At 43.6% G+C, this 20586-nt stretch overlaps 1 protein-coding gene across 2 annotated transcripts in view; it reads left to right on the forward strand.

Moving 5' to 3' along the window:
• The window catches only part of LOC141172471 (uncharacterized), a 133728-nt gene that overhangs the window by 105560 nt on the left and 7582 nt on the right, over window positions 1–20586 (forward strand). Inside the window, exons 7-11 of one of the 2 annotated variants that reach the window (XM_073656733.1) lie at window positions 2459–3058; window positions 11018–11154; window positions 11239–11301; window positions 13699–13833; window positions 18299–18420. In XM_073656733.1, coding sequence (XP_073512834.1) covers window positions 2459–3058; window positions 11018–11154; window positions 11239–11301; window positions 13699–13833; window positions 18299–18420 — 1057 coding nt within the window. The remainder of the gene's footprint in view (window positions 1–2458; window positions 3059–11017; window positions 11155–11238; window positions 11302–13698; window positions 13834–18298; window positions 18421–20586) is intronic. The other variant, XM_073656734.1, reaches the window with a different exon arrangement.

Consider the following 20586-nt stretch of genomic DNA (forward strand, 5'->3'; position numbering starts at 1 on the left):
GGGAAGCCTTTGAAAGTGTTTCAAGTCAGGGTCCTATAGAAAAACTCAGTCGCAATGGATATTCTAAACCCCCCAAGTCTAGCTAACATAACTCTGTTCTGTTTCCTCAAATAACACTTAACTTGCTTTCAAAAATCACTTAATCCAGCTTCTGTCTGCCATCTTGACTCTTGAGTATAATTGCTTTGCTAACTCTATATCCCACGATCCCTTACAAAAGTATGTGTGACCCCATCCTATCTGGCAAAAGCAGCAGTTAAATAAATTAATCCAAATTGTGAGCGAGAATCTGGAAAGACAAAGGAGTCCAAGGCACAGGAGAGGCGACTTAGTGTCCTGTGCAGCAGCAGCATGTCACAAGCCGTGTGCTGACTCCAGCCCCCCGCTGGGAGGGACAGGAATGATCTGCTGGCTAATAACCTTACACAAGACTGATGTGACGTCAGAAAAGATTACAGATGAGAATGCACATGGTTAAAGAGTAACCATCATTTTCATTTTATTTTCCCATAAGTCAATGGTATATGTGAAAAATTGAAACTTTGATATCTTTTTATAGAAATCAGCTTTTTTCTTCTTTTAGAAGTTATTGATTTTCCCATTTACTGAGATAGGTGATGACAGATGGTGCTTTTAAAATTGTATAGAGACGAGGAGAAGGAGCTAGAGGCAGACAGACATTCTGCTGCAAGTTCTCCTGAAACAACCGTTGCAGTTCTCCATAGAACTTTGAGCACTGTCATTTCAGGAGAACTTGCAGCAGAATTTTAAAAGCACCAACTGTCTTCTTCTATCTCTTAATATGTCAACAGATTTTATGGATTTTGCCTATGAATTGTACAGTGAATGATCAATCCAGGAGAAAAAAAATCTCTGATTTTAAAATATATTTCATAGTTTCTTATTTTCATGTGTATTATGAACTAAAAAAAATTAAAACCTAACCTACGCTTTTTAGCTATAGGTTTCACTAGTCATGAAAGGTGAAAGTATTTTATCAGGGTAATAAAGGCCGGCCCTGTATGTTCAAGTATCCCACACCCACCACATAACACGTGCGGTGCATGGCATGGATTTTATTGGCAATGACAGTTCTGTCACCTGCAGTCCTGCCTGTTCTGCAATTCTATCATATGTTCCTCTCTGCTTTTGTTTATACATAATATTACAGATGAGTTGAGGCTATACCAGTAATTAATTTTATATATATATATATATATATATATATATATATATATATATATATATATATATATATATATATATATATATATATAAAATAATATAATATAATATAATATAAAAATGGAAAGTTATGGTTCATGATGGAAAATTTCAAAATTTTTCTCTAATTATACATAAGATGATGTGGATCATGCTAGTGTGACCGAGCCTTGATGGTTCAATCTATATATTGTGGCACCTTTCCCACTGAATAGATGCCATCTTATTTCTAAATAGTCTGAAATTTAACCCAAGGATCGCCGAACATAAGGTTGAGTCACTTTGTAAATGCATTACTTTTTTTTTTTTTTCCTAGCCTTTAATTATACTCCACTCCAGAGCTGAAATCACAATTCTACTTCTCATCTAGCTTAGAGACAGACACCTTTTGGCTCCTATAATGCAGGGGAACAGTTTGTTCTTCCTACATAAGGTTACTACTGTACTATGCTAGTTGTAAAGTTGACGCTTCCCCCAAATTACAATAAACAAAGCCAACCTCTGTGCTGACATAAAATTAGGAATGGATGCTGGGAGATTTCAGTTTTGAAGCCGATAGAATTGTGCTCTGGGGTATAAACAAGTAAAATTACTCATGCAAGTTCTGAAAGTTTATGAAATTTGAGAGGGATGAGTTTCTTTTGACCCACCATTTGCTGGTCTCCACTTTTTCATAAGCCCTATGTCCGTCTATAAAAAGGTGGCCATGCACTTAACCGAATTGTTTTGAGAATGAAGATGTGGAGAAAAGGGGTTTGTCAAGACCATAAAGGTGGGATCCACAAACATTAGGCTTTTAGAACGTGTGCAGAACATTAAAAAAAAGACTTTCTAAAGAGGTATTCCCACCGTAAAGTGCTCAACATGACTATGCATGGCTCGCCCTTTATTTGTGCTCCCGGCAAACATGGGAAGTTGTAAATATGGGAGAGTTGCACAATACAATTTTATGGCAGGTCTTCACTGTAGGGCCTCCCCCACCCGCTGGCAGCACATCTTCACCTTGGAATGTATGTGTATAATTTGTCTTGTACCGTGAGATTGGCCTTTTCTGATCACATGTAAACCTCGGCTCACCTCGCTCACCCACCTAAATGCTTTTCTGTGTAGTCACACCTGTTCTGTGTCAATAAATTGAGATGATGCATAAGCCCTTCTGTGCCTTAAGCAGTTGTACCTGTTGTATGTGCACGCTTACTAACCTCCGCTTTGTGTTGTTGCATGTATACACAAGAACAAAGCAGCCGGCAGCGGCCATACCTGACGTCTTTGGACAATGAGGAGGAGGAGGAAGGATATCTCTTCCGAAATGATAGTTCTAAGCACCATAATGCCTCAGATTACAGGCGAGGGAACAGAAGCTCTGAGAGAGACCATAGCTCAAAAAACCCAGAAGAACATCCTGGAAGAATGATCTCCTCCAACCGCGTGTCCTTTGGCCAAGTCTTTTATGACGGGAACAACTCCAAAACTCCAGACGTATGGAAGGAGTCCAGCCGGAAAGATCAGCAAGTGCAGTTTCCTTACAGAAACCGTAGGAGTTCTTCAGAAAGAAGTCCATGTCATCCTAGTAGCTCAGAGGGAACTTCTAGCCGTGAGCGGGACGTGAGTCGAAAAGAGGAGAAAGTAAGGGGTCATCGAGATAAACATTGCAGGCATCATGCTGACCGGTGCAGACGTTCCAGCTCAGACAGTGATGACTGCCCAGAACACTGTGTTAGGGATAAGAGGAGTCGACTATCACAGTGGAACCAAAACCACGATCCTCGTCATCATCATCATCGACCATCCAACAAGCCTTCATGTAGGATATCAAGTCACGTTCTGAGCACAGGTATTACAACACTTTGAGTGGTCCAATATAATTACAAGGTTGGGGGGGCTACACGAACGTCATAAGTGTTTGCTTGCAACGTAGTTCATGCTCTCTGTATAAGTGATGGCTTCATGTGGAGGGTCTATGTGCAATGGGAACAAGAGTGTAGAGCGCAATAGCTCCATCCCAAGTGGAGACACCTATCTATGACTTATTATAGGAAGATGGAAGACCCCCTGTAGATAGTTGGAGGGGACAAAGGTAAAAAATTGAGGCTGAGGATGTAATACTGCTTGGATGCCAATACAGATTAGGTAAAAATATCACCAAAAAGAATGGCCATTAAGAATAAAATGTCTAATCTAAAAGTTTTGGACCCAAACAATGTTTCCGAGCCATGACTGGTTTAATTTGGCAAAACATTAGTTACGTCGGTCAATATTTCCAGCCATCACCCTGATAGTGGATAGGATGGACATCAAAGGTAAATGAATACCAAAGTGCTTATTAATGTATTTGTCCATACTCCTGTAAATGTGGTCTTATTGGTCATTGACTGAAGATGTCCAGCTGTCCTACTTTTTCTCGACTGTATTGCACTTTTACTGGAACACTTTGTGATGTTATTTCATGGTATTTTTGTAAGTGCAATGACGTCATAGCCATACTAATGGATCATTTGCGGGAATTATGTTAGTACGCTTTTTTATGTATTGTTTTTGGGGGAGAAATTCTTGAGATTTGATTGCCATGAAACTGTGAGCTGTGGAATTTCCAAAGAAAACTGCAAATGCTGAAATATGTCCAAAGTAAACTGCAGTGTAAAGGGTTTAGCGAGGGATTACTTGAGTCTCAGTCTCATTTTACATTGTTTGCAAGAGAAAAATCCAGCAAGACCGCTTATTACATGGCGCATATTTATGTGGAAAGCATCAGTAGGCGACTTATTGCCTTGTTATTGGCAAGACGACGCATTGGTCAGAATTGTTATGAGAATAATAGCAGGTTGGATTTGTAAGTAATTGTAATTTTACATGGGCGTCAGACACACTGCAAGCTTGGGTGACCCCACAAACCTCTCTAACGATCATCGTGGAGCAGTGGTGGCTTCCTTAAGGATTAACGGAGAGACATGTAGGGTTTTCTCCAGGATTCGCATAACTAAATTCCTTAATTCACATACTTTTCTCCTGATCTGTCAATGTCGGGTCAATCAAAACCTTAAAGTGTTTATCAGTTTAATATTTTGTGGGATTGCATTCTTGTCTCCTGAAAGGGAGAAGATACAGATTAGATATTGGAAAAACCTTTTTGACAATGAGGGTGATCAATGAGTGGACCAAGCTGCCACGAGAGCTGGTGAATTCTCCTTCAACGGAGGCTCGACAGACACCTGTCTGAGATGGTTTGGGGTTGAACACGATTACCATGGAGGTCCCTTCCAACTCTACCTTTCTATGTTTCTATGTCAGCGCCTCCAATTACAAGCCCTCCTTATTAAATCAGCATAGCCAAGGCTCGCTTCCTTTCTTCCTTTTATGTCCTGGTCCACCAGTGTAAGTGCTATCTTGGTGTCCATTGCCTTAGGGACATAGTGGTATTCCAGGGGAAGGAAAAAGTCGTTTAATATATGGTCCAATATCAAGCGTTGCCAAGTGGGTAGAGATTACATTATTTTTTAATTAAATCCATCTGAAAAACCTAATGAAGGTGCAAAGCGTGCACCGAAACGTGTTGGCGTTTTTTGAAAGAATGAAAACCATTTCATGTTCAATCTCCACCGAGCAACTTTACTCCCTAAACAGCGCCTGATATTGGACTGTATATAAACTTATTTCTCCTTCCCCTGGTTGTAGTGTAGAGCCGTATTCACCAACTTCAGTCTTCATAACCCACAAACAGATCATGTTTTCAAGACTTCCTTAGTATTGCACAAGTGAGAATTCGTTTACCTGTGCAATACTAAGGAAATCCTAAAATCATAATCTGTTGGTTGGTCTTGAGGACTGGAGTTGGGGACCACTGTTGTAGTCTTTCTTTTAGGTGTATGTTCCATACTGAGTTTTTTGAGGAGTTTTTGGAACAGAAACGGAGCTGAAACTTTCCAAATATTCTTCAAAAACTTGATTGTGTATGTACCCTAAAAGCGGCATAACTTGGTCTTGTTGATATCCTCGACTTCCGCCACTTTGGCTGATGCCCAAGTGTTCACTGTCACCAACTAGTTGAATTACGTCTTTTGATGGGGGTTAGATACAGTTTCATGCAATTATTCTAAACAGTTTCCCTTTAGGAGAAATGATGTGTGATCATTTCCAGGCAGCCACCTCTTTGTCATTGACGTGGTGTCATATATTCCCATGTACAGTCCGGGTTGTAGAGGGGGAGCATGGACTTTCCTGACATCTCTGTGCTGACATGTTGGTTGAGTAAATATGGTTTGAACCCTATTATATATCTCATGTAGATGTTCCCTTCGGAGACAGTAATTGTAAATCACATTACCGTATATTCCGGCGTATAAGACGACCTGGTGTATAAGACTACCCCCCTACTTTCCTGTTAAAATATAGAGTTTAGGATATATTCACCGTATAAGACTACCCCTTTTCCAACGCATACCAAACACCGGTAAAAATTTAAAAAAAACAGATTTGAATTTAACATGGTCCTTTTTTAATTTAAATTCTTATGACATGCAGGTATATAGCAGGAAAACTGTCACTCATAAACATATTAAAATAGGGGGGACCCCACGTCATTTTTTGGGGGGGTCCCCCATTCTAATAGCTAGTAAAGGCTAGGTATTCAGCTGGGGGCTGATATTAGTAGCCTGGGAAGCTCCGTGGGTATTACCACCTTCCCAGACTTCAAACATCTGCCCCAGCCGTCTGCTTAACCTCCGCTAGAGACTATAATGATGGGGGATCCCACGCCAATTTTCTTTTTAAAAAATCCTTTATTTTAACACTAAATGACAATTGAGGGGTTAATAAAGATGCAGTCCCTAAATTATTATTAATTTTGTAATTAATTTTTCCCAAAAATGTTGAAGTGGGGCTTCGCCATATTTTTGTGTCCAGCCAGGTACAGCAGGCAGGAACGGGCTGCCCCCAACCACCAGCTGCCTATTTGTACCTGGCCGGACACAACAATATAGGGAAGCCCTTTTTTTTTTATTATTTCATGAAATAATTAAAAAAAAAAAGACGTGGGGCTTCGCCCTATTTTTGTGTCCAGCCAGGTACAACTAGGCAGCTGGGGGCTGGAATCTGCAGCGCAGGGAGGCCCAAGCTTTCTGGGCCACCCCCGCTGCAAATTGCAGTCCGCAGCCACCCCAGAAAATGGCGCGTTCATAGAAGCGCCTTCTTCTGGCGCTGTACCCAACTCATCCAGGGCCCTGGTGCGGTGGCTCACTGGGTAATAAAGGGGTTAGGGCCAGCTTGGCATTATCAGCTGGCCCTAAGCCTGAAATTCATGGGGTCACGCCAATATTAGACATGACCGCCATGAATTTCTAGTAAAGTAATTAAAAAAAACACAAACACCCAGAAAAAAGTCCTTTAATTGAAATAAACACACAATTTTTTAATGTTCTAAATTAAACCATACTTACCATCACGCCCATTCCAGCTGAAGCCAACGATCTCCTGCAATAAAAGTAAAATAATAAAGCAACCTCATCCTTACCTCTCCATGGTTCCCAGGACTGGTCCAGCTCTGCTACATCGAGATGACAGGCTGGACCGCAGGAGAACGCTGCCATCCAGCCTGTCATCCCGCAGACACTGAGAAGCGCAGGCATGCTTGTGCTCCTCAGTGTCTGACTGTGACGGCATCCAGATGAGCCGAGATCATGTCCAATGAACTCGGCTCACCTCATGCACGTCACTGACAGCGTGGGAAAATTCTCCTGCTCCCCGCATGCGCAGTAGAAGTTTCCCACGCTGTCAGTGACGGACGTCCAGGAGGTGAGCTGAGTTCATTGTCGGCTCATCTGGATGCCGTCACAGCGAGACACTGAGGAGCACAAGCATGCCTGCGCTTCTCAGTGTCTGCGGGATGACAGGCTGGATGGCAGCGTTCTCCTGCGGTCCAGCCTGTCATCTCGATGTAGCAGAGCTGAAGCTGTCCTGGGAACCATGGAGAGGTAAGGATGAGGTTGCTTTATTATTTTACTTTTATTGCAGGAGATCGTTGGCTTCAGCTGGAATGGGCGTGATGGTAAGTATGGTTTAATTTAGAACAATAAAGGATTGTGTCTTTATTTCAATTAAAGGACTTTATTCTGGGTGTTTGTGTTTTTTTTAACTTTGACTATGGGGTTAGTAATGGGGGTGTCTTATAGACGCCTCTCCATTACTAACCTGGGCTTGATGTCAGCTGGCATTATAAGCTGACATCAACCCCAACCCTATTACCCCCTGCCACCGCACCAGGGCAGCATGGAAGAGCGAGGCTAAGTGCCAGAATTGGCGCATCCTATGGATGCGCCATTTCTGGGGCGGCTGACGGCTGGTGTTTCTAGCCTGGGAGGGGGCCAATATTCATGGCTCCCTTCCTGGGCTATTAATATCAGCCTCCAGCTGTCTGCCTAGCCTTTGCTAGCTATTAAAATAGGGGGGACCCCACGTCATTTTTTTGGGATCCCCCATTTTAATAGCTAGTAAAGGCTAGGTATTCAGCTGGGGGCTGATATTAGTAGCCTGGGAAGCTCCGTGGGTATTACCCCCTTCCCAGGCTTCAAACATCTGCCCCAGCCGTCTGCTTAACCTCCGCTAGAGACTAAAATTAAGGGGAACCCCACGCCAATTTTTTTTTAAATAAATCCGTTATTTTAACACTAGATGACAAGTACAGTAACCAACACTGTCACTGTACTTCATATATATGTGACTGACATGTTTCTATCTATCTAATCTATGTGTGAAGCTCTATTCTGTCTGTTATAAATTGTCGGTACAGATGCTGAATTGCCGGCCGGCTTTTTTAAAGAGACGGTGCATGAAAACACTATTATTTGTTTTAATAAATCCTTTACACTAGATGACAAGTACAGTAACCAGCACTGTCACTGTACTTCTTATATATGTGACTGACATGTTTCTATCTATCTAATCTATGTGTGAAGCGCTATTCTTTCTATTCTAAATTGTCGGGTGCCGGCTTATGCGGCTGCTGAATTGCCGGCTTTTTATATATTGTCACAGAAGCGATGCGAACTTCCCTGCTCCGGACACAGCGCAGCGCTTCTGTGACAAGTGAAAGCTGTCGGCACAGAAGCCCTGCGCTGTGTCCGGAGCTGGGAATACGCAGCGATGTGTCAGTTTCAGCACAGAAGCGCTGACCGTCTGGACCTACCGCCGCCGTATTTTAACTCCCTCCACCTTATATTAACTCCGACATGGCAGGGATACGGCCACGGCAGCTTATTAACACCCCCAGAGTATCCCCGCATGTCAATTTCTGAAAGTTCAAAAGCATTACCGGCGTATAAGACGACCCCAGACTAGACAGAAGATTTTTCAGTCTTCAAAAGTCGTCTTATACGCCGGAATATACGGTAAGTACAGCACCAGCCAAGTAACACTTGAAAATTTCTTAGGGAGGGTAAGAAAGATGTGATTGACTTTAAAATCTAACTTTGTATTATAGTTTTCTTGAAATGTAATTTATGTGCAGTCTGTTGGAGAAAGTCCATAAATGGGTTATCCCAAAATCTGCAACTATTTTAGGAAGGATGGCTGATAACCCCCTATTTTTTATCATCCGCTGTAATCCTATGCTCCCCTGAATTATTATTATTGTTATTATTTTTTTGTTTACATTTTTTTGTGTGATGCAAACATAATGGGGACTATCACTTTAAAGGGAATCAGTCACCGGATTTTTACCATCTAATCTAAGAGTAGCGTAATGTACGGAAAGAGACCCCGATCCCAGCGATGTGTCGCTTACTGGGCTGCTTGCTATAATTTTGATAAAATCTCAGCAGGAGATTATCACTAGAGGACTAGTAAACCTGCTGCCATGTAGTTCTCCATATTCATGAGCTCTGTATAACCCCTCCCCCACCACTGATTGGCTGCTTTCTGTGTACACTCTGCATAGGCAGAAAGCTACCAATCAGTGGTGTGGGCTGAGTTATACAGAGTTCAGCATTCTGAGAACTGGTAGATCTGCAGCAGAGAAAATACATTTTTATCAAAACTGCAGCAAGCAGCCGAGTAAGCAACACATCGCTGGAATCTGGGTCTCTGCTACCCCATTTGGGAGCCGCATGATGTAGGGGCATTTACCTGGTGAAAGATTCCTCTTAAGGGCAGGAGTTGAATTGTGTCTTATGCATGTCTTACTTTTTCCACCATTACCCACTTTGTACTCCTGCTAACCACAGCTGGGGTAAGTACACTGGTGAGTAGAGGTATGTACGGAGCGCCGTAATGAGGGCAATCCAGGACACAGAGTTCACTTTTTGTGTCTCATCCCGCTTGCTATCGTTTCACCATGACCTATGGGGCACTCGGGGTATGATGAATATTCTTCACTTACTTCTGTAGATTTCTGCTTCTCCTTAAGTAGCTTAACTTTCCATGGACGGCGTCCTGACGTGCTTTTGGCTTCTTGTTTTTCCCTGAACCCAAATATAGAATCTTTTATGTAGAATTGTGTGAGTTAAAAGGTTAAATCTGATTACTAGAAGGATGTTAACAGCAGGGGACTGTTGTTCTGATCTTGTTGGAGGCAGTGACCTTCATCATTTATGTGCGATTACTGAGAACAGGGCTGTTTTGTACAGCACAGTCATAATATAAAGAGGGGAATTACAAGTGTATGGTCACTGGCTATATCTGGAGATCATTGTGCTGATCCTGTGGGGTCCATTCATGTGATTATTGATGAGAGAGGAGAGCTGTATTTTATAGGGCTGTGTCCCATTGTGAGGGTGGGAATGCCGACTAATGGCCCCTATACACATTAGACAAAAATTGACCGGTGATCGTTCGTCACCTGGAGGAAAAAAAACATCTCACTCTATTGCCTTTGTTTGATTTTTAATTTTTTTTACTTTTTGTTTTTTTTTGGGTGGTTTCAGCTTTTTTTTTTTTTTCGGTTCATGATGCAGCCAGGAATTATTGGACCAAAAAATACCTGATCTGTTAAAAAGAAAATCTTTCCTTTAACCGAAACAGATGAAAATAGCTTGTTATGGTTGAAATTGGCTTTATCACCCAACAATTATCTAATGAGTTTAGGGGCCATTAACAGACCTATTTTCCGACCTACATAGCACAAGGGTGGGTCCAGATGTAGGGAAAGTAATTTTTTTTTTTTTTTTAATTTCCTGACCAGTCAATGGTCATGCATTCCAGACCATGAAGTGTCAAGCTAAAGATTTCATAGGATTGTGTTCCGTGTTCTGAACTACAGACCCTCCCTATTAAGTCGGCATAATCAGTGTAAGCTCTTCCCTTTGTCCTTTGTCCTGGTCCTCCAGGGTAAGTGCTATCCTATAGTGCACTGCCCTCTGGTTCGAATACTACAGCGGAAAATTGGCCGTAAAAATCCAACATATACAATTTGTTCTTTTGACCAATCAGGAGCCTTCGTCAATCAGGCATCGATTGAAATTTCCAATTGTTTGTTTCACTCAAACAGCAGAAGATCTTTCGTTATGGTCGAACTTGACCATTCTGGTTGAGAAATGTATTTGGTGGGTAGCCCCCATAATACTACTACTGTGCATAAGCCTTAAGGGGGTCCCCTACTTAGACCTTTTTTTCTGACTCATTCATCTGCAAATGATAAATACTACAAATCTCTGGCCTGGCCAATTCCTGCAAAATCGTCTGGATGCCATGGATGACGAGGCCAAACCTACCAAATCGGTAGGTGCATCCGAATAGCGATGCAATCCTAAAACCTGTGATAGCCCAATGATTTTTTTATTTTTAAGTCATTTTTTTTTCTGGCAAGGTGAGGAGACCAGTTCCAACTTCAGTATAGAACCACTTGACTGGAAGATGGCAGAACTTAATGTCCAAGGCTCTGACCAGCTTTTAAAGGATGAAGAATTAGCTCGCCAGCTTCAGGAAGAAGAGGAGAAACGTATGGTAAGTGCAACTATTCCTGTATTTTGGGAGGCTCAAGGGAAAACCAGAGTGAGTGGTAACATCTGTTCTTAATATCTTCTACAGGCCAAGCTGAAACGTCACGACCAACACGAGGACTTCCGAGCTGCTCAGGTGGCACAAGATGAAGTACGATCAAGATAACTGAATCTGTATAGTGCCTAAATTAATCAAATAGGACATATCTACATTATCTGTACAGTAGTTTCCAGGCCTGATATTCCTACAACTTCATCCTCTTCCCCCATTGTAGATAGTTTTCTTTGTCCACATGTGACGTTTGAAGGTGATGAGATGAAGTTTGCAATTTTTAGGCCGTTTCTGAAATGGTTGTGTGCAGGGTCGGCGTCAGCACCCGGGCAAATGCCGGGGCCCTGAGCAGGCAGAGGGGCCCACTGGCGGTCGCGCACCCCGCTGGGCTATGGGCGGAGGAGAGCGGTGTCAGCGCCCGCCCTTCTCCCCCGCTTGCTCAGGGCCCCGGCAGCTGGATACTTACCTCTCCCCGTGCCTCCGCAGATCAGCTGTCTTCCTGCTCTGCGCTCCCTGTGACGTCTCAGGTCAGAGGGCGCGGTGACGCCTTTACACCGCGCCCTCCCCTGAGCCGTCACAGGGAGCGCTGAGCGGGAAGACGCCGACAACGCTGGAGTTCGGACCCGAGCAGCAGGCAGCAGGTAGCAGGTGAGGAGAAGGGAGGTGAGTATTTGATTTTTTTTTTTTTTAATGTATGGAGGCATGGGGCAGTATAAAGAGAAGGGGGTGGGGGGGGGGGCATCCTGCATGGGGCATCCTGCATGGGGCATTATAAAGAGAGGGGGGGGGGACATCCTGCATGGGGCATTATAAAGAGGAGGGGTGACAGCATGCATGGGGCATTATAAGGTGGGGAACAGCCTGCATGGGGCATTATAAAGAGGGGGGGGGGGCATCCTGCATGGGGCATTATAAAGAGGAGGGGTGACAGCCTGCATGGGGCATTATAAGGTGGGGAACAGCCTGCATGGGGCATTATAAAGAGGGGGGGGGACATCCTGCATGGGGCATTATAAAGAGGAGGGGTGACAGCCTGCATGGGGCATTATAAAGAGGGGGGGGGGGAGACATCCTGCATGGGGCATTATAAAGAGGGGTGACAGCCTGCATGGGGCATTATGAGGTGGGGAACAGCCTGCATGGGGCATTATAAAGGGGGGGGGCAGCCTGTATGGGGCATTATGTGGGGGGTAACAGCCTGCATGGAGCATTAAAAGGGGGGGGGGCTGTATGGGGCATTATGTGGGGGGGAACAGCCTGCATGGAGCATTATAAGGGGGGGGGCAGCCTGTATGGGGCATTATGTGGGGGGTAACAGCCTGCATGGAGCATTAAAAGGGGGGGGGGCTGTATGGGGCATTATGTGGGGGGTAACAGCCTGCATGGAGCATTATAAGGGGGGGACAGCCTGTATGGGGCATTATGTGGGGGGTAACAGCCAGCATGCAGCATTATATGGGGACCGGTATCCTGTATGGAGCGTTATATGAGGGCCAGTATCCTGTATGGAGCTTTATAAGGGGACCAGTATCCTGTATGGAGCTTTATAAGGGGACCAGTATCCTGTATGGAGCGTTATATGGGGGCCAGTATTCCGTATGGAGCCTTATATGGGGGCCAGTATTCCGTATGGAGCCTTATATGGGGGCCAGTATTCCGTATGGAGCCTTATATGGGGGCCAGTATTCCGTATGGAGCCTTATATGGGGGCCAGTATTCCGTATGGAGCCTTATATGGGGGCCAGTATTCCATATGGAGCCTTATATGGGGGCCAGTATTCTGTTTGGGGCCTTATATGGGGGCCAGTATTCCGTATGGAGCCTTATATGGGGGCCAGTATTCCGCATGGAGCCTTATATGGGGGCCAGTATTCCGCATGGAGCCTTATATGGGGGCCAGTATTCCGCATGGAGCCTTATATGGGGGCCAGTATTCCGCATGGAGCCTTATATGGGGGCCAGTATTCCTTATGGGGCCTTATATGGGGGCCAGTATTCCGTATGGGGCCTTATATGGGGGCCAGTATTCCGTATGGAGCCTTATATGGGGGCCAGTATTCTGTGTGGAGCGATTCACCGGTTTCTGAGCTATTGTGGAATTTACAATAGATATCACTCATGTAATGTAAGAAGTGAAATCTTTGCATTGTACGCCGCCCGGGGCCCAGAAAAACCTGGAGCCGGCCCTGGCTGTGTGGACCTCTCCTTTTGGTTTCTTGCTGGATATGTTTCATACTCGACCAATTCTTGGTCTTCCAGATAAAATTACATGTCCCAGCATGCTCAGACAGTCGTTAATACTGGACGATGATAAGTTAGACTTTCCTAGCGATAGGATGGAGGACAGAGCTGTGACAACTCCTGATGGATTTTCCGGCAATGCTTGCCATATACTCTTCGGATAGCTCCAGTGCAGTTTTTCCAGTGACTGACGCCATTTTTTATATTCAGTGGCTGTATCTAATCCTTTTGCTTATCTTTGTTATGTCACTACAGGAAATCGCCAAGTACATTCAGCAGCAGGAGCTGAGAGCGCAGCGGAGATCGGAGGAGCTGGACCTGCCCGGTGACAGCGATGACGATGATGGAAGTATTTGTAGCTTCACTGACAGGAGGAGCATAGGGATGAAGGCAAGTACAAGAAACGTAAGGTATAACTACCCTTTAACCGTGATGACCTCAGTTTCCACAGTTGAAGGGAACTTTCTTGTCTACCACCAGGTTCTGAACGAACCGAAAAAAAACAATCTTTGTATTCACATTTATAGCAATGCTATTGAAGAGGACTTGACAGCAAGATATTCAACCCCTAAGTATGAGCATAAAGCCCCTGTAATGCTTATTGCATTCATACCTTGCTAGTAGAACTTTGTTAGCTCATTTTTGAGAAGGTGCTTGTTAAAGTTTTATGGTCAAGTGCAGCAGGGCGGGCACTTCACTCCTCAGCTCTGCTGTATTTCTCCGCCCACCACCAGCCCCTGGTCATTGATTGACAGGTCACTCTTCCCTCAGTGACCGGTCTACCCTGCGAAAAAAAAACAGGCAACAACGGCGCCTTCGCAATGAGTTCCTAGTGGCTTTGCGGGAGTCTTTACATTGAGGGCGCAACCTCATCAGGAGCTGACTGCGCAGGCGCCACCCTTCCTGGTGAAACAAACCCGGGCAATGCGCAGGGAAAACGGGTCACTGAGGGACCTGTCAATCAATGACCAGAGGCTGGCGGCAAAGTACAGCAGAGCTGAGGGGTGAAGGGCCCACCCTGCTGCACTTAAGAATTAAACTTCAAGAATAGATTTCTCAAAAATACCCTAAAGAAATTCTACTTAGCAAGGTATGAATGTAATAAGCATTAAAGGGGCTTTACACTCGTACCTTTTTAGTTTGGAGTCGAATATCGTGCTGGTTGGTCTTCATCAAGTCCATAGGGATGTGAATAGTTCAGTTGCTAAGTAAATGAAAAAGTGGAGTTTTTCCTTGAGCTGAATTATAGGGGTTGTCCGCCCTTAGGTTGACTGCATACTAGTAGCCTATGTGACTGCAGACTTGTGAATGCGCGCTGTGAGGATTCACAGGTGCCCGCGTGACCACAAATATGATTTGAGTACATGCGGTCACGTGTCGACTAGACTTACTCTGCCCCGCTCAATACAAGTGACTTGTTTGAGGCCGGATACAGTCTAGTCGGAATGTGGCCAGAAGTATGCAGATCTCATACTTGAAGTCACATGACTGCCTGCTCCTAGTGCAGGCACTCGAGAATCCTCAGAGTGCGCAGTGCACACTATGTAAGGATTCACAAGTCTGCAGTCAAATAGTGACTGCAGACTTTTAGCCTAAGGCCGGACAACCCCTTTAATGAGCAATAAATACTTAAAGGGGTTGTTCTCTTTTAGATAATGTTTTACCCCGGGTGCAGAGTGAACAGATTTTAGGATTGGGTGGATAAATACTTTTGAAAAAAATCTTCAATAAATGGAATGGTCATATACAAAAAAAGTCTGGTGCTACATCAGAAAGTGAGCTGTGAGGATGGCGTTACTTCTTGGCGTGTCTGCCGGGACGTGTGCATGAGCAACGGGTATCCTGCATGTATTACTGACTCCTTCGAATAGGACTCGTGTACGATATCTGCTGATTGTGCAGGGGCCTGGCAGGTATGTGGAGAAGAGGTGTCATCTGCACAACTTGCCTCCCAAAATTAGCAAAGTAGGAGAAATGGAGTGAGGGGCAAACAGCTTTTCACAGCACGGTATAATGAATATTACGGTATATGGTTCACAGAGTTTGGGCTGGTATAATGTTACCCATTTATTACAGCATTGCATCATCTACCTCCATTCAAAGTCTGTTCTTTGCCCACACTTGCATCATTTACCAGCACAAGCTGCCGCTGATTTCCCCAGAAGTCTTTATCTTTGAGGTTATTTGTAGTCGTGTGGTGAACCACTTCTGCTGAGGTTACTGCGTACCGTTAAGAAATGGCCATGTTGCCTGGTGGAGATAAGCGGTGTAGTTGTAACTCCGAATAATGGACAGGAGAGTAACTCTGCAATTATGCCTTGATTATGTTTAGATTTTTATCCTTCCCTGATCTGATAATGTTAAGGACTGTAAGAAAGTTGTGACAACCCTGGAAGGAGCCTAGAAACATAGCCATTCTGGTTGTTGCACAGCATTCTCAGAAATAATTTAATAAAAGTGTATGTACAGTGGGGAAAAAAGTATTTAGTCAGCCACCAATTGTGCAAGTTCTCCCATTTAAAAAGATGACAGAGGCCTGTAATTGACATCATAGGAGACCTCAACTATGAGACAAAATGAGAAAACATATCCTGAAAATCACATTGTCTGATTTTGAAAAAATGTTTCTTCAAATTTTGGTGGAAAATAAGTATTTGGTCAATTACAAAAGTCCATCTCAATACTTTGTTATAGATCCTTTGTTGGCAATGACAGAGGTCAAATGTTTTCTGTAAGTCTTCACAAGGGTGGCACACACTGTTGCTGGTATGTTGACCCATTCCTCCATGCAGATCTCCTCTAGAACAGTGATGCTTTGGGGCTGTCGCTGGGCAACACGGACTTTCAACCCCCTCCAAAGGTTTTCTATAGGGTTTAGATCTGGAGACTGGCTAGGCCACTCCAGGACCTTGAAGTGCTTCTTACGAAGCCACTTCTTCGTTGCCCTGGCGGTGTACTTGGGATCATTGTCATGCTGAAAGACCCAGCCATGTTTCATCTTCAATGCCCTTGCTGATGGATGGGAAGTTTGCACTCAAAATCTCACGATACTTGGCGTCATTCATTCTTTCATGTACATGGAACAGTCGTCCTGGTCCCTTGGCAGAGAAACAGCCCCAAAGCATGATGTTGCCACCCCCATGCTTCACAGTAGGTATGGTGTTCTTTGGATGCAACTCTGCATTCTTTCTCCTCCAAACACGACGGGTTGTGTTTCTACCAAACAGTTCTACTTTTGGCTTCTTCTGACCATATGATATTCTCCCAATACTCTTCTGGATCATCCAAATGCTCTCCAGCAAACTTCAGACAGGCCCAGACATGTAATGGCTTAAGCAGGGGGACACGTCTGGCACTGCAGGATCTGAGTTCCTGGTGGCGTAGTGTGTTACTGGTGGTAGCCTGTGTAACGTTGGTCCCAGCTCTCTGCAGGTCATTCACTAGGTCCTCCTGTGTGATTCTGGGACTTTTGCTCATTTTGACCCCACAGGGTGAGATCTTGTGTGGAGCACCAGATCGAGGGAGATTATCAGTGGTCTTGTATGTCTTCCATTTTCTAATTATTGCTCCCACAGTTGATTTCTTCACACCAAGCTGCTTGCCTATTGTAGATTCAGTCTTCCTAGCCTGGTGCAGGGCTACAATTTTGTTTCTGGTGTCCTTCAACAGCTCTTTGGTCTTTACCATAGTGGAGTTTGGAGTGTGACTGTTTGAGGTTGTGGACAGGTGTATTTTATACTGATAACAAGTTCAAACAGGTGCCAGCACTACAGGTAATGAGGGGAGGACAGAGGAGCCTCTTAAAGATGAAGTTACAGGTCTGTGAGAGTCAGAAATCTTGCTGGTTTGTAATTGAACAAATACTTATTTTTCACCAAAATTTGAAAAAAACTTCTTTCCAAATCAGACAATGTGATTTTCAGGATTTGTTTTCTCATTTTGTCTCTCTTAGTTGATGTCTACCTACGATGTCAATTACAGGCCTCTCTCAGCTTTTTAAGTGGAAGAACTTGCACAATTGGTGGCTGACTAAATACCTTTTTTCCCCACTGTATGTAGTTATATACGTGTGTAATATATATAATCATGCTGCCATTGGAAAAAAAAAAAAGAATGAAAAATCATGGTTAAAAAGTTAAGAGCATAAAAGTGCTAAATCCAATGTCCAGACTAATATATATGTTCAGGTGATCCCCATATGGGTAGGAGACACACACACACACATCCCAGCAATATTAATACTAAAGACAGAAAACATGTGAGAAAAAGACAATTACCCCAATAATACAATAGTCAGCATAAAATAATCACAAAGTGCCTGTGTACTCCACAAATGATGCATTATAAAAAAAATAAAATGCTCTAGTTAAAAAGCGTATACCAATGGTCCATGTGGGTGTGGAGTCCCCTCACATACAGACGATACCCATGAGGACTCTAAACCCACATGGCATTTCATACAGACGAACTTGAGCAAGTTATGTGGAATCCATTTATCTTTTTCAGGCGTCAGATCCCAGATACTAAAGTTTCTGAACTATAAGATCTGAGCCCTATCACTGATCATTGAACCCCAACACCAGTTCAGACCTGCAGCTATAGTTGCCATCCTCCAGGCAGTGTTGGGTTCACAATTTTCCATGATGTTACTGGTACTCTCATCCCATATGCACGTTGTGTGATACTTCACTTGCTGGAGGTTTGGTTCGCTGGGTAGGGATATATAATTCCAAATATACAGTATATATGAATAGACCCACAAATTGGTGCCTACAACAAAGCTGCCAACTCCATAGAGCCTGTGAATCTCCAGATGAATATTTTAAGCTTGTAATATATGTGTCCACTCTTCTAGAATGATGTGCCTTCTTCTAGCCAAGGACCGCTGGACTCAGAGGGCCTGGCATCTCCGACTGAGTGTCGTACGCCTGAGAAAATGGAGTTTTCAGCGGTTGAAGGAACTCTTGAGCAGACGAAGTACGTCACCTCTAAGTTACAGTCACTCATTATGGGCTGAAGTGTGAAGTCTTTAATTACTTCTTGAGATCCATGGATAATATAGTAGAGTAGCATAAGTAGTAGTTATTGTTTCTGTTTAAGATTTGTTACATCGTGTATTATACTCCAGAGCTGCACTCACTATTCTGCTGGTGGAGTCACTGTGTACATACATTACATTACTGATCCTGTACTGATCCTGAGTTACATCCTGTATTATACTCCAGAGCTGCACTCACTATTCTGCTGGTGGGGTCACTGTGTACATACATTACATTACTGATCCTGTACTGATCCTGAGTTACATCCTGTATTATACTCTAGAGCTGCACTCACTATTCTTCTGGTGGAGTCACTGTGTACATACATTACATTACTGATCCTGTACTGATCCTGAGTTACATCCTGTATTATACTCCAGAGCAGCACTCACTATTCTGCTGGTGCAGTCACTGTGTACATACATTACATTACTGATCCTGAGTTACATCCTGTATTATACTCCAGCGCTGTACTCACTATTCTGCTGGTGCAGTCACTGTGTACATACATTACATTACTGATCCTGTACTGATCCTGAGTTACATCCTGTATTATACTCCAGAGCTGCACTCACTATTCTTCTGGTGCAGTCACTGTGTACATACATTACATTACTGATCCTGTACTGATCCTGAGTTACATCCTGTATTATACTCCAGAGCTGCACTCACTATTCTTCTGGTGCAGTCACTGTGTACATACATTACATTACTGATCCTGTACTGATCCTGAGTTACATCCTGTATTATACTCCAGAGCTGCACTCACTATTCTGCTGGTGCAGTCACTGTGTACATACATTACATTACTGATCCTGTACTGATCCTGAGTTACATCCTGTATTATACTCCAGAGCTGCACTCACTATTCTGCTGGTGCAGTCACTGTTACTGATCCTGTACTGATCCTGAGTTACATCCTGTATTATACTCCAGAGCAGCACTCACTATTCTGCTGGTGCAGTCACTGTGTACATACATTACATTACTGATCCTGTACTGATCCTGAGTTACATCCTGTATTATACTCCAGCGCTGTACTCACTATTCTGCTGGTGCAGTCACTGTGTACATACATTACATTACTGATCCTGTACTGATCCCGAGTTATATCCTGTATAATACTCCAGAGCTGCACTCACTATTCTGCTGTTGCAGTCACTGTGTACATACCTTACATTACTGATCCTGAGTTACATCCTGTATTATACTCCAGAGCTGCACTCACTATTCTGCTGGTGCAGTCACTGTGTACATACATTACATTACTGATTCTGAGTTACATCCTGTATTATACTCCAGAGCTGCACTCACTATTCTGCTGGTGCACTCACTGTGTACATACATGACATTGCTGATCCTGAGTTACATCCTGTATTATACTCCAGAGCTGCACTCACTATTCTGCTGGTGCAGTCACTGTGTACATACATTACATTACTGATCCTGTACTGATCCTGAGTTACATCCTGTATAATACTCCAGAGCTGCACTCACTATTCTGCTGTTGCAGTCACTGTGTACATACCTTACATTACTGATCCTGAGTTACATCCTGTATTATACTCCAGAGCTGCACTCACTATTCTGCTGGTGCAGTCACTGTGTACATACATTACATTACTGATTCTGAGTTACATCCTGTATTATACTCCAGAGCTGCACTCACTATTCTGCTGGTGCACTCACTGTGTACATACATGACATTACTGATCCTGAGTTACATCCTGTATTATACTCCAGAGCTGCACTCACTATTCTGCTGGTGCACTCACTGTGTACATACATGACATTACTGATCCTGAGTTACATCCTGTATTATACTCCAGAGTTGCACTCACTATTCTGTTGGTGGAGTCACTGTGTACATACATTACATTACTTATCCTGTACTGATCCTGAGTTACATCCTGTATTATACTCCAGAGCTGCACTCACTATTCTGCTGGTGCAGTCACTGTGTACATACATTACATTACTTATCCTGTACTGATCCTGAGTTATATCCTGTATTATACTCCAGAGCTGCACTCACTATTCTGCTGGTGCAGTCACTGTGTACATACATTACATTACTTATCCTGCACTGATCCTGAGTTACATC

This window comes from Phyllobates terribilis, unplaced genomic scaffold, assembly GCF_046119375.1.
Source record: "Phyllobates terribilis strain yellow unplaced genomic scaffold, ASM4611937v1 Scaffold_12__6_contigs__length_324123572, whole genome shotgun sequence".
Classification (NCBI taxonomy): domain Eukaryota; kingdom Metazoa; phylum Chordata; class Amphibia; order Anura; family Dendrobatidae; genus Phyllobates; species Phyllobates terribilis.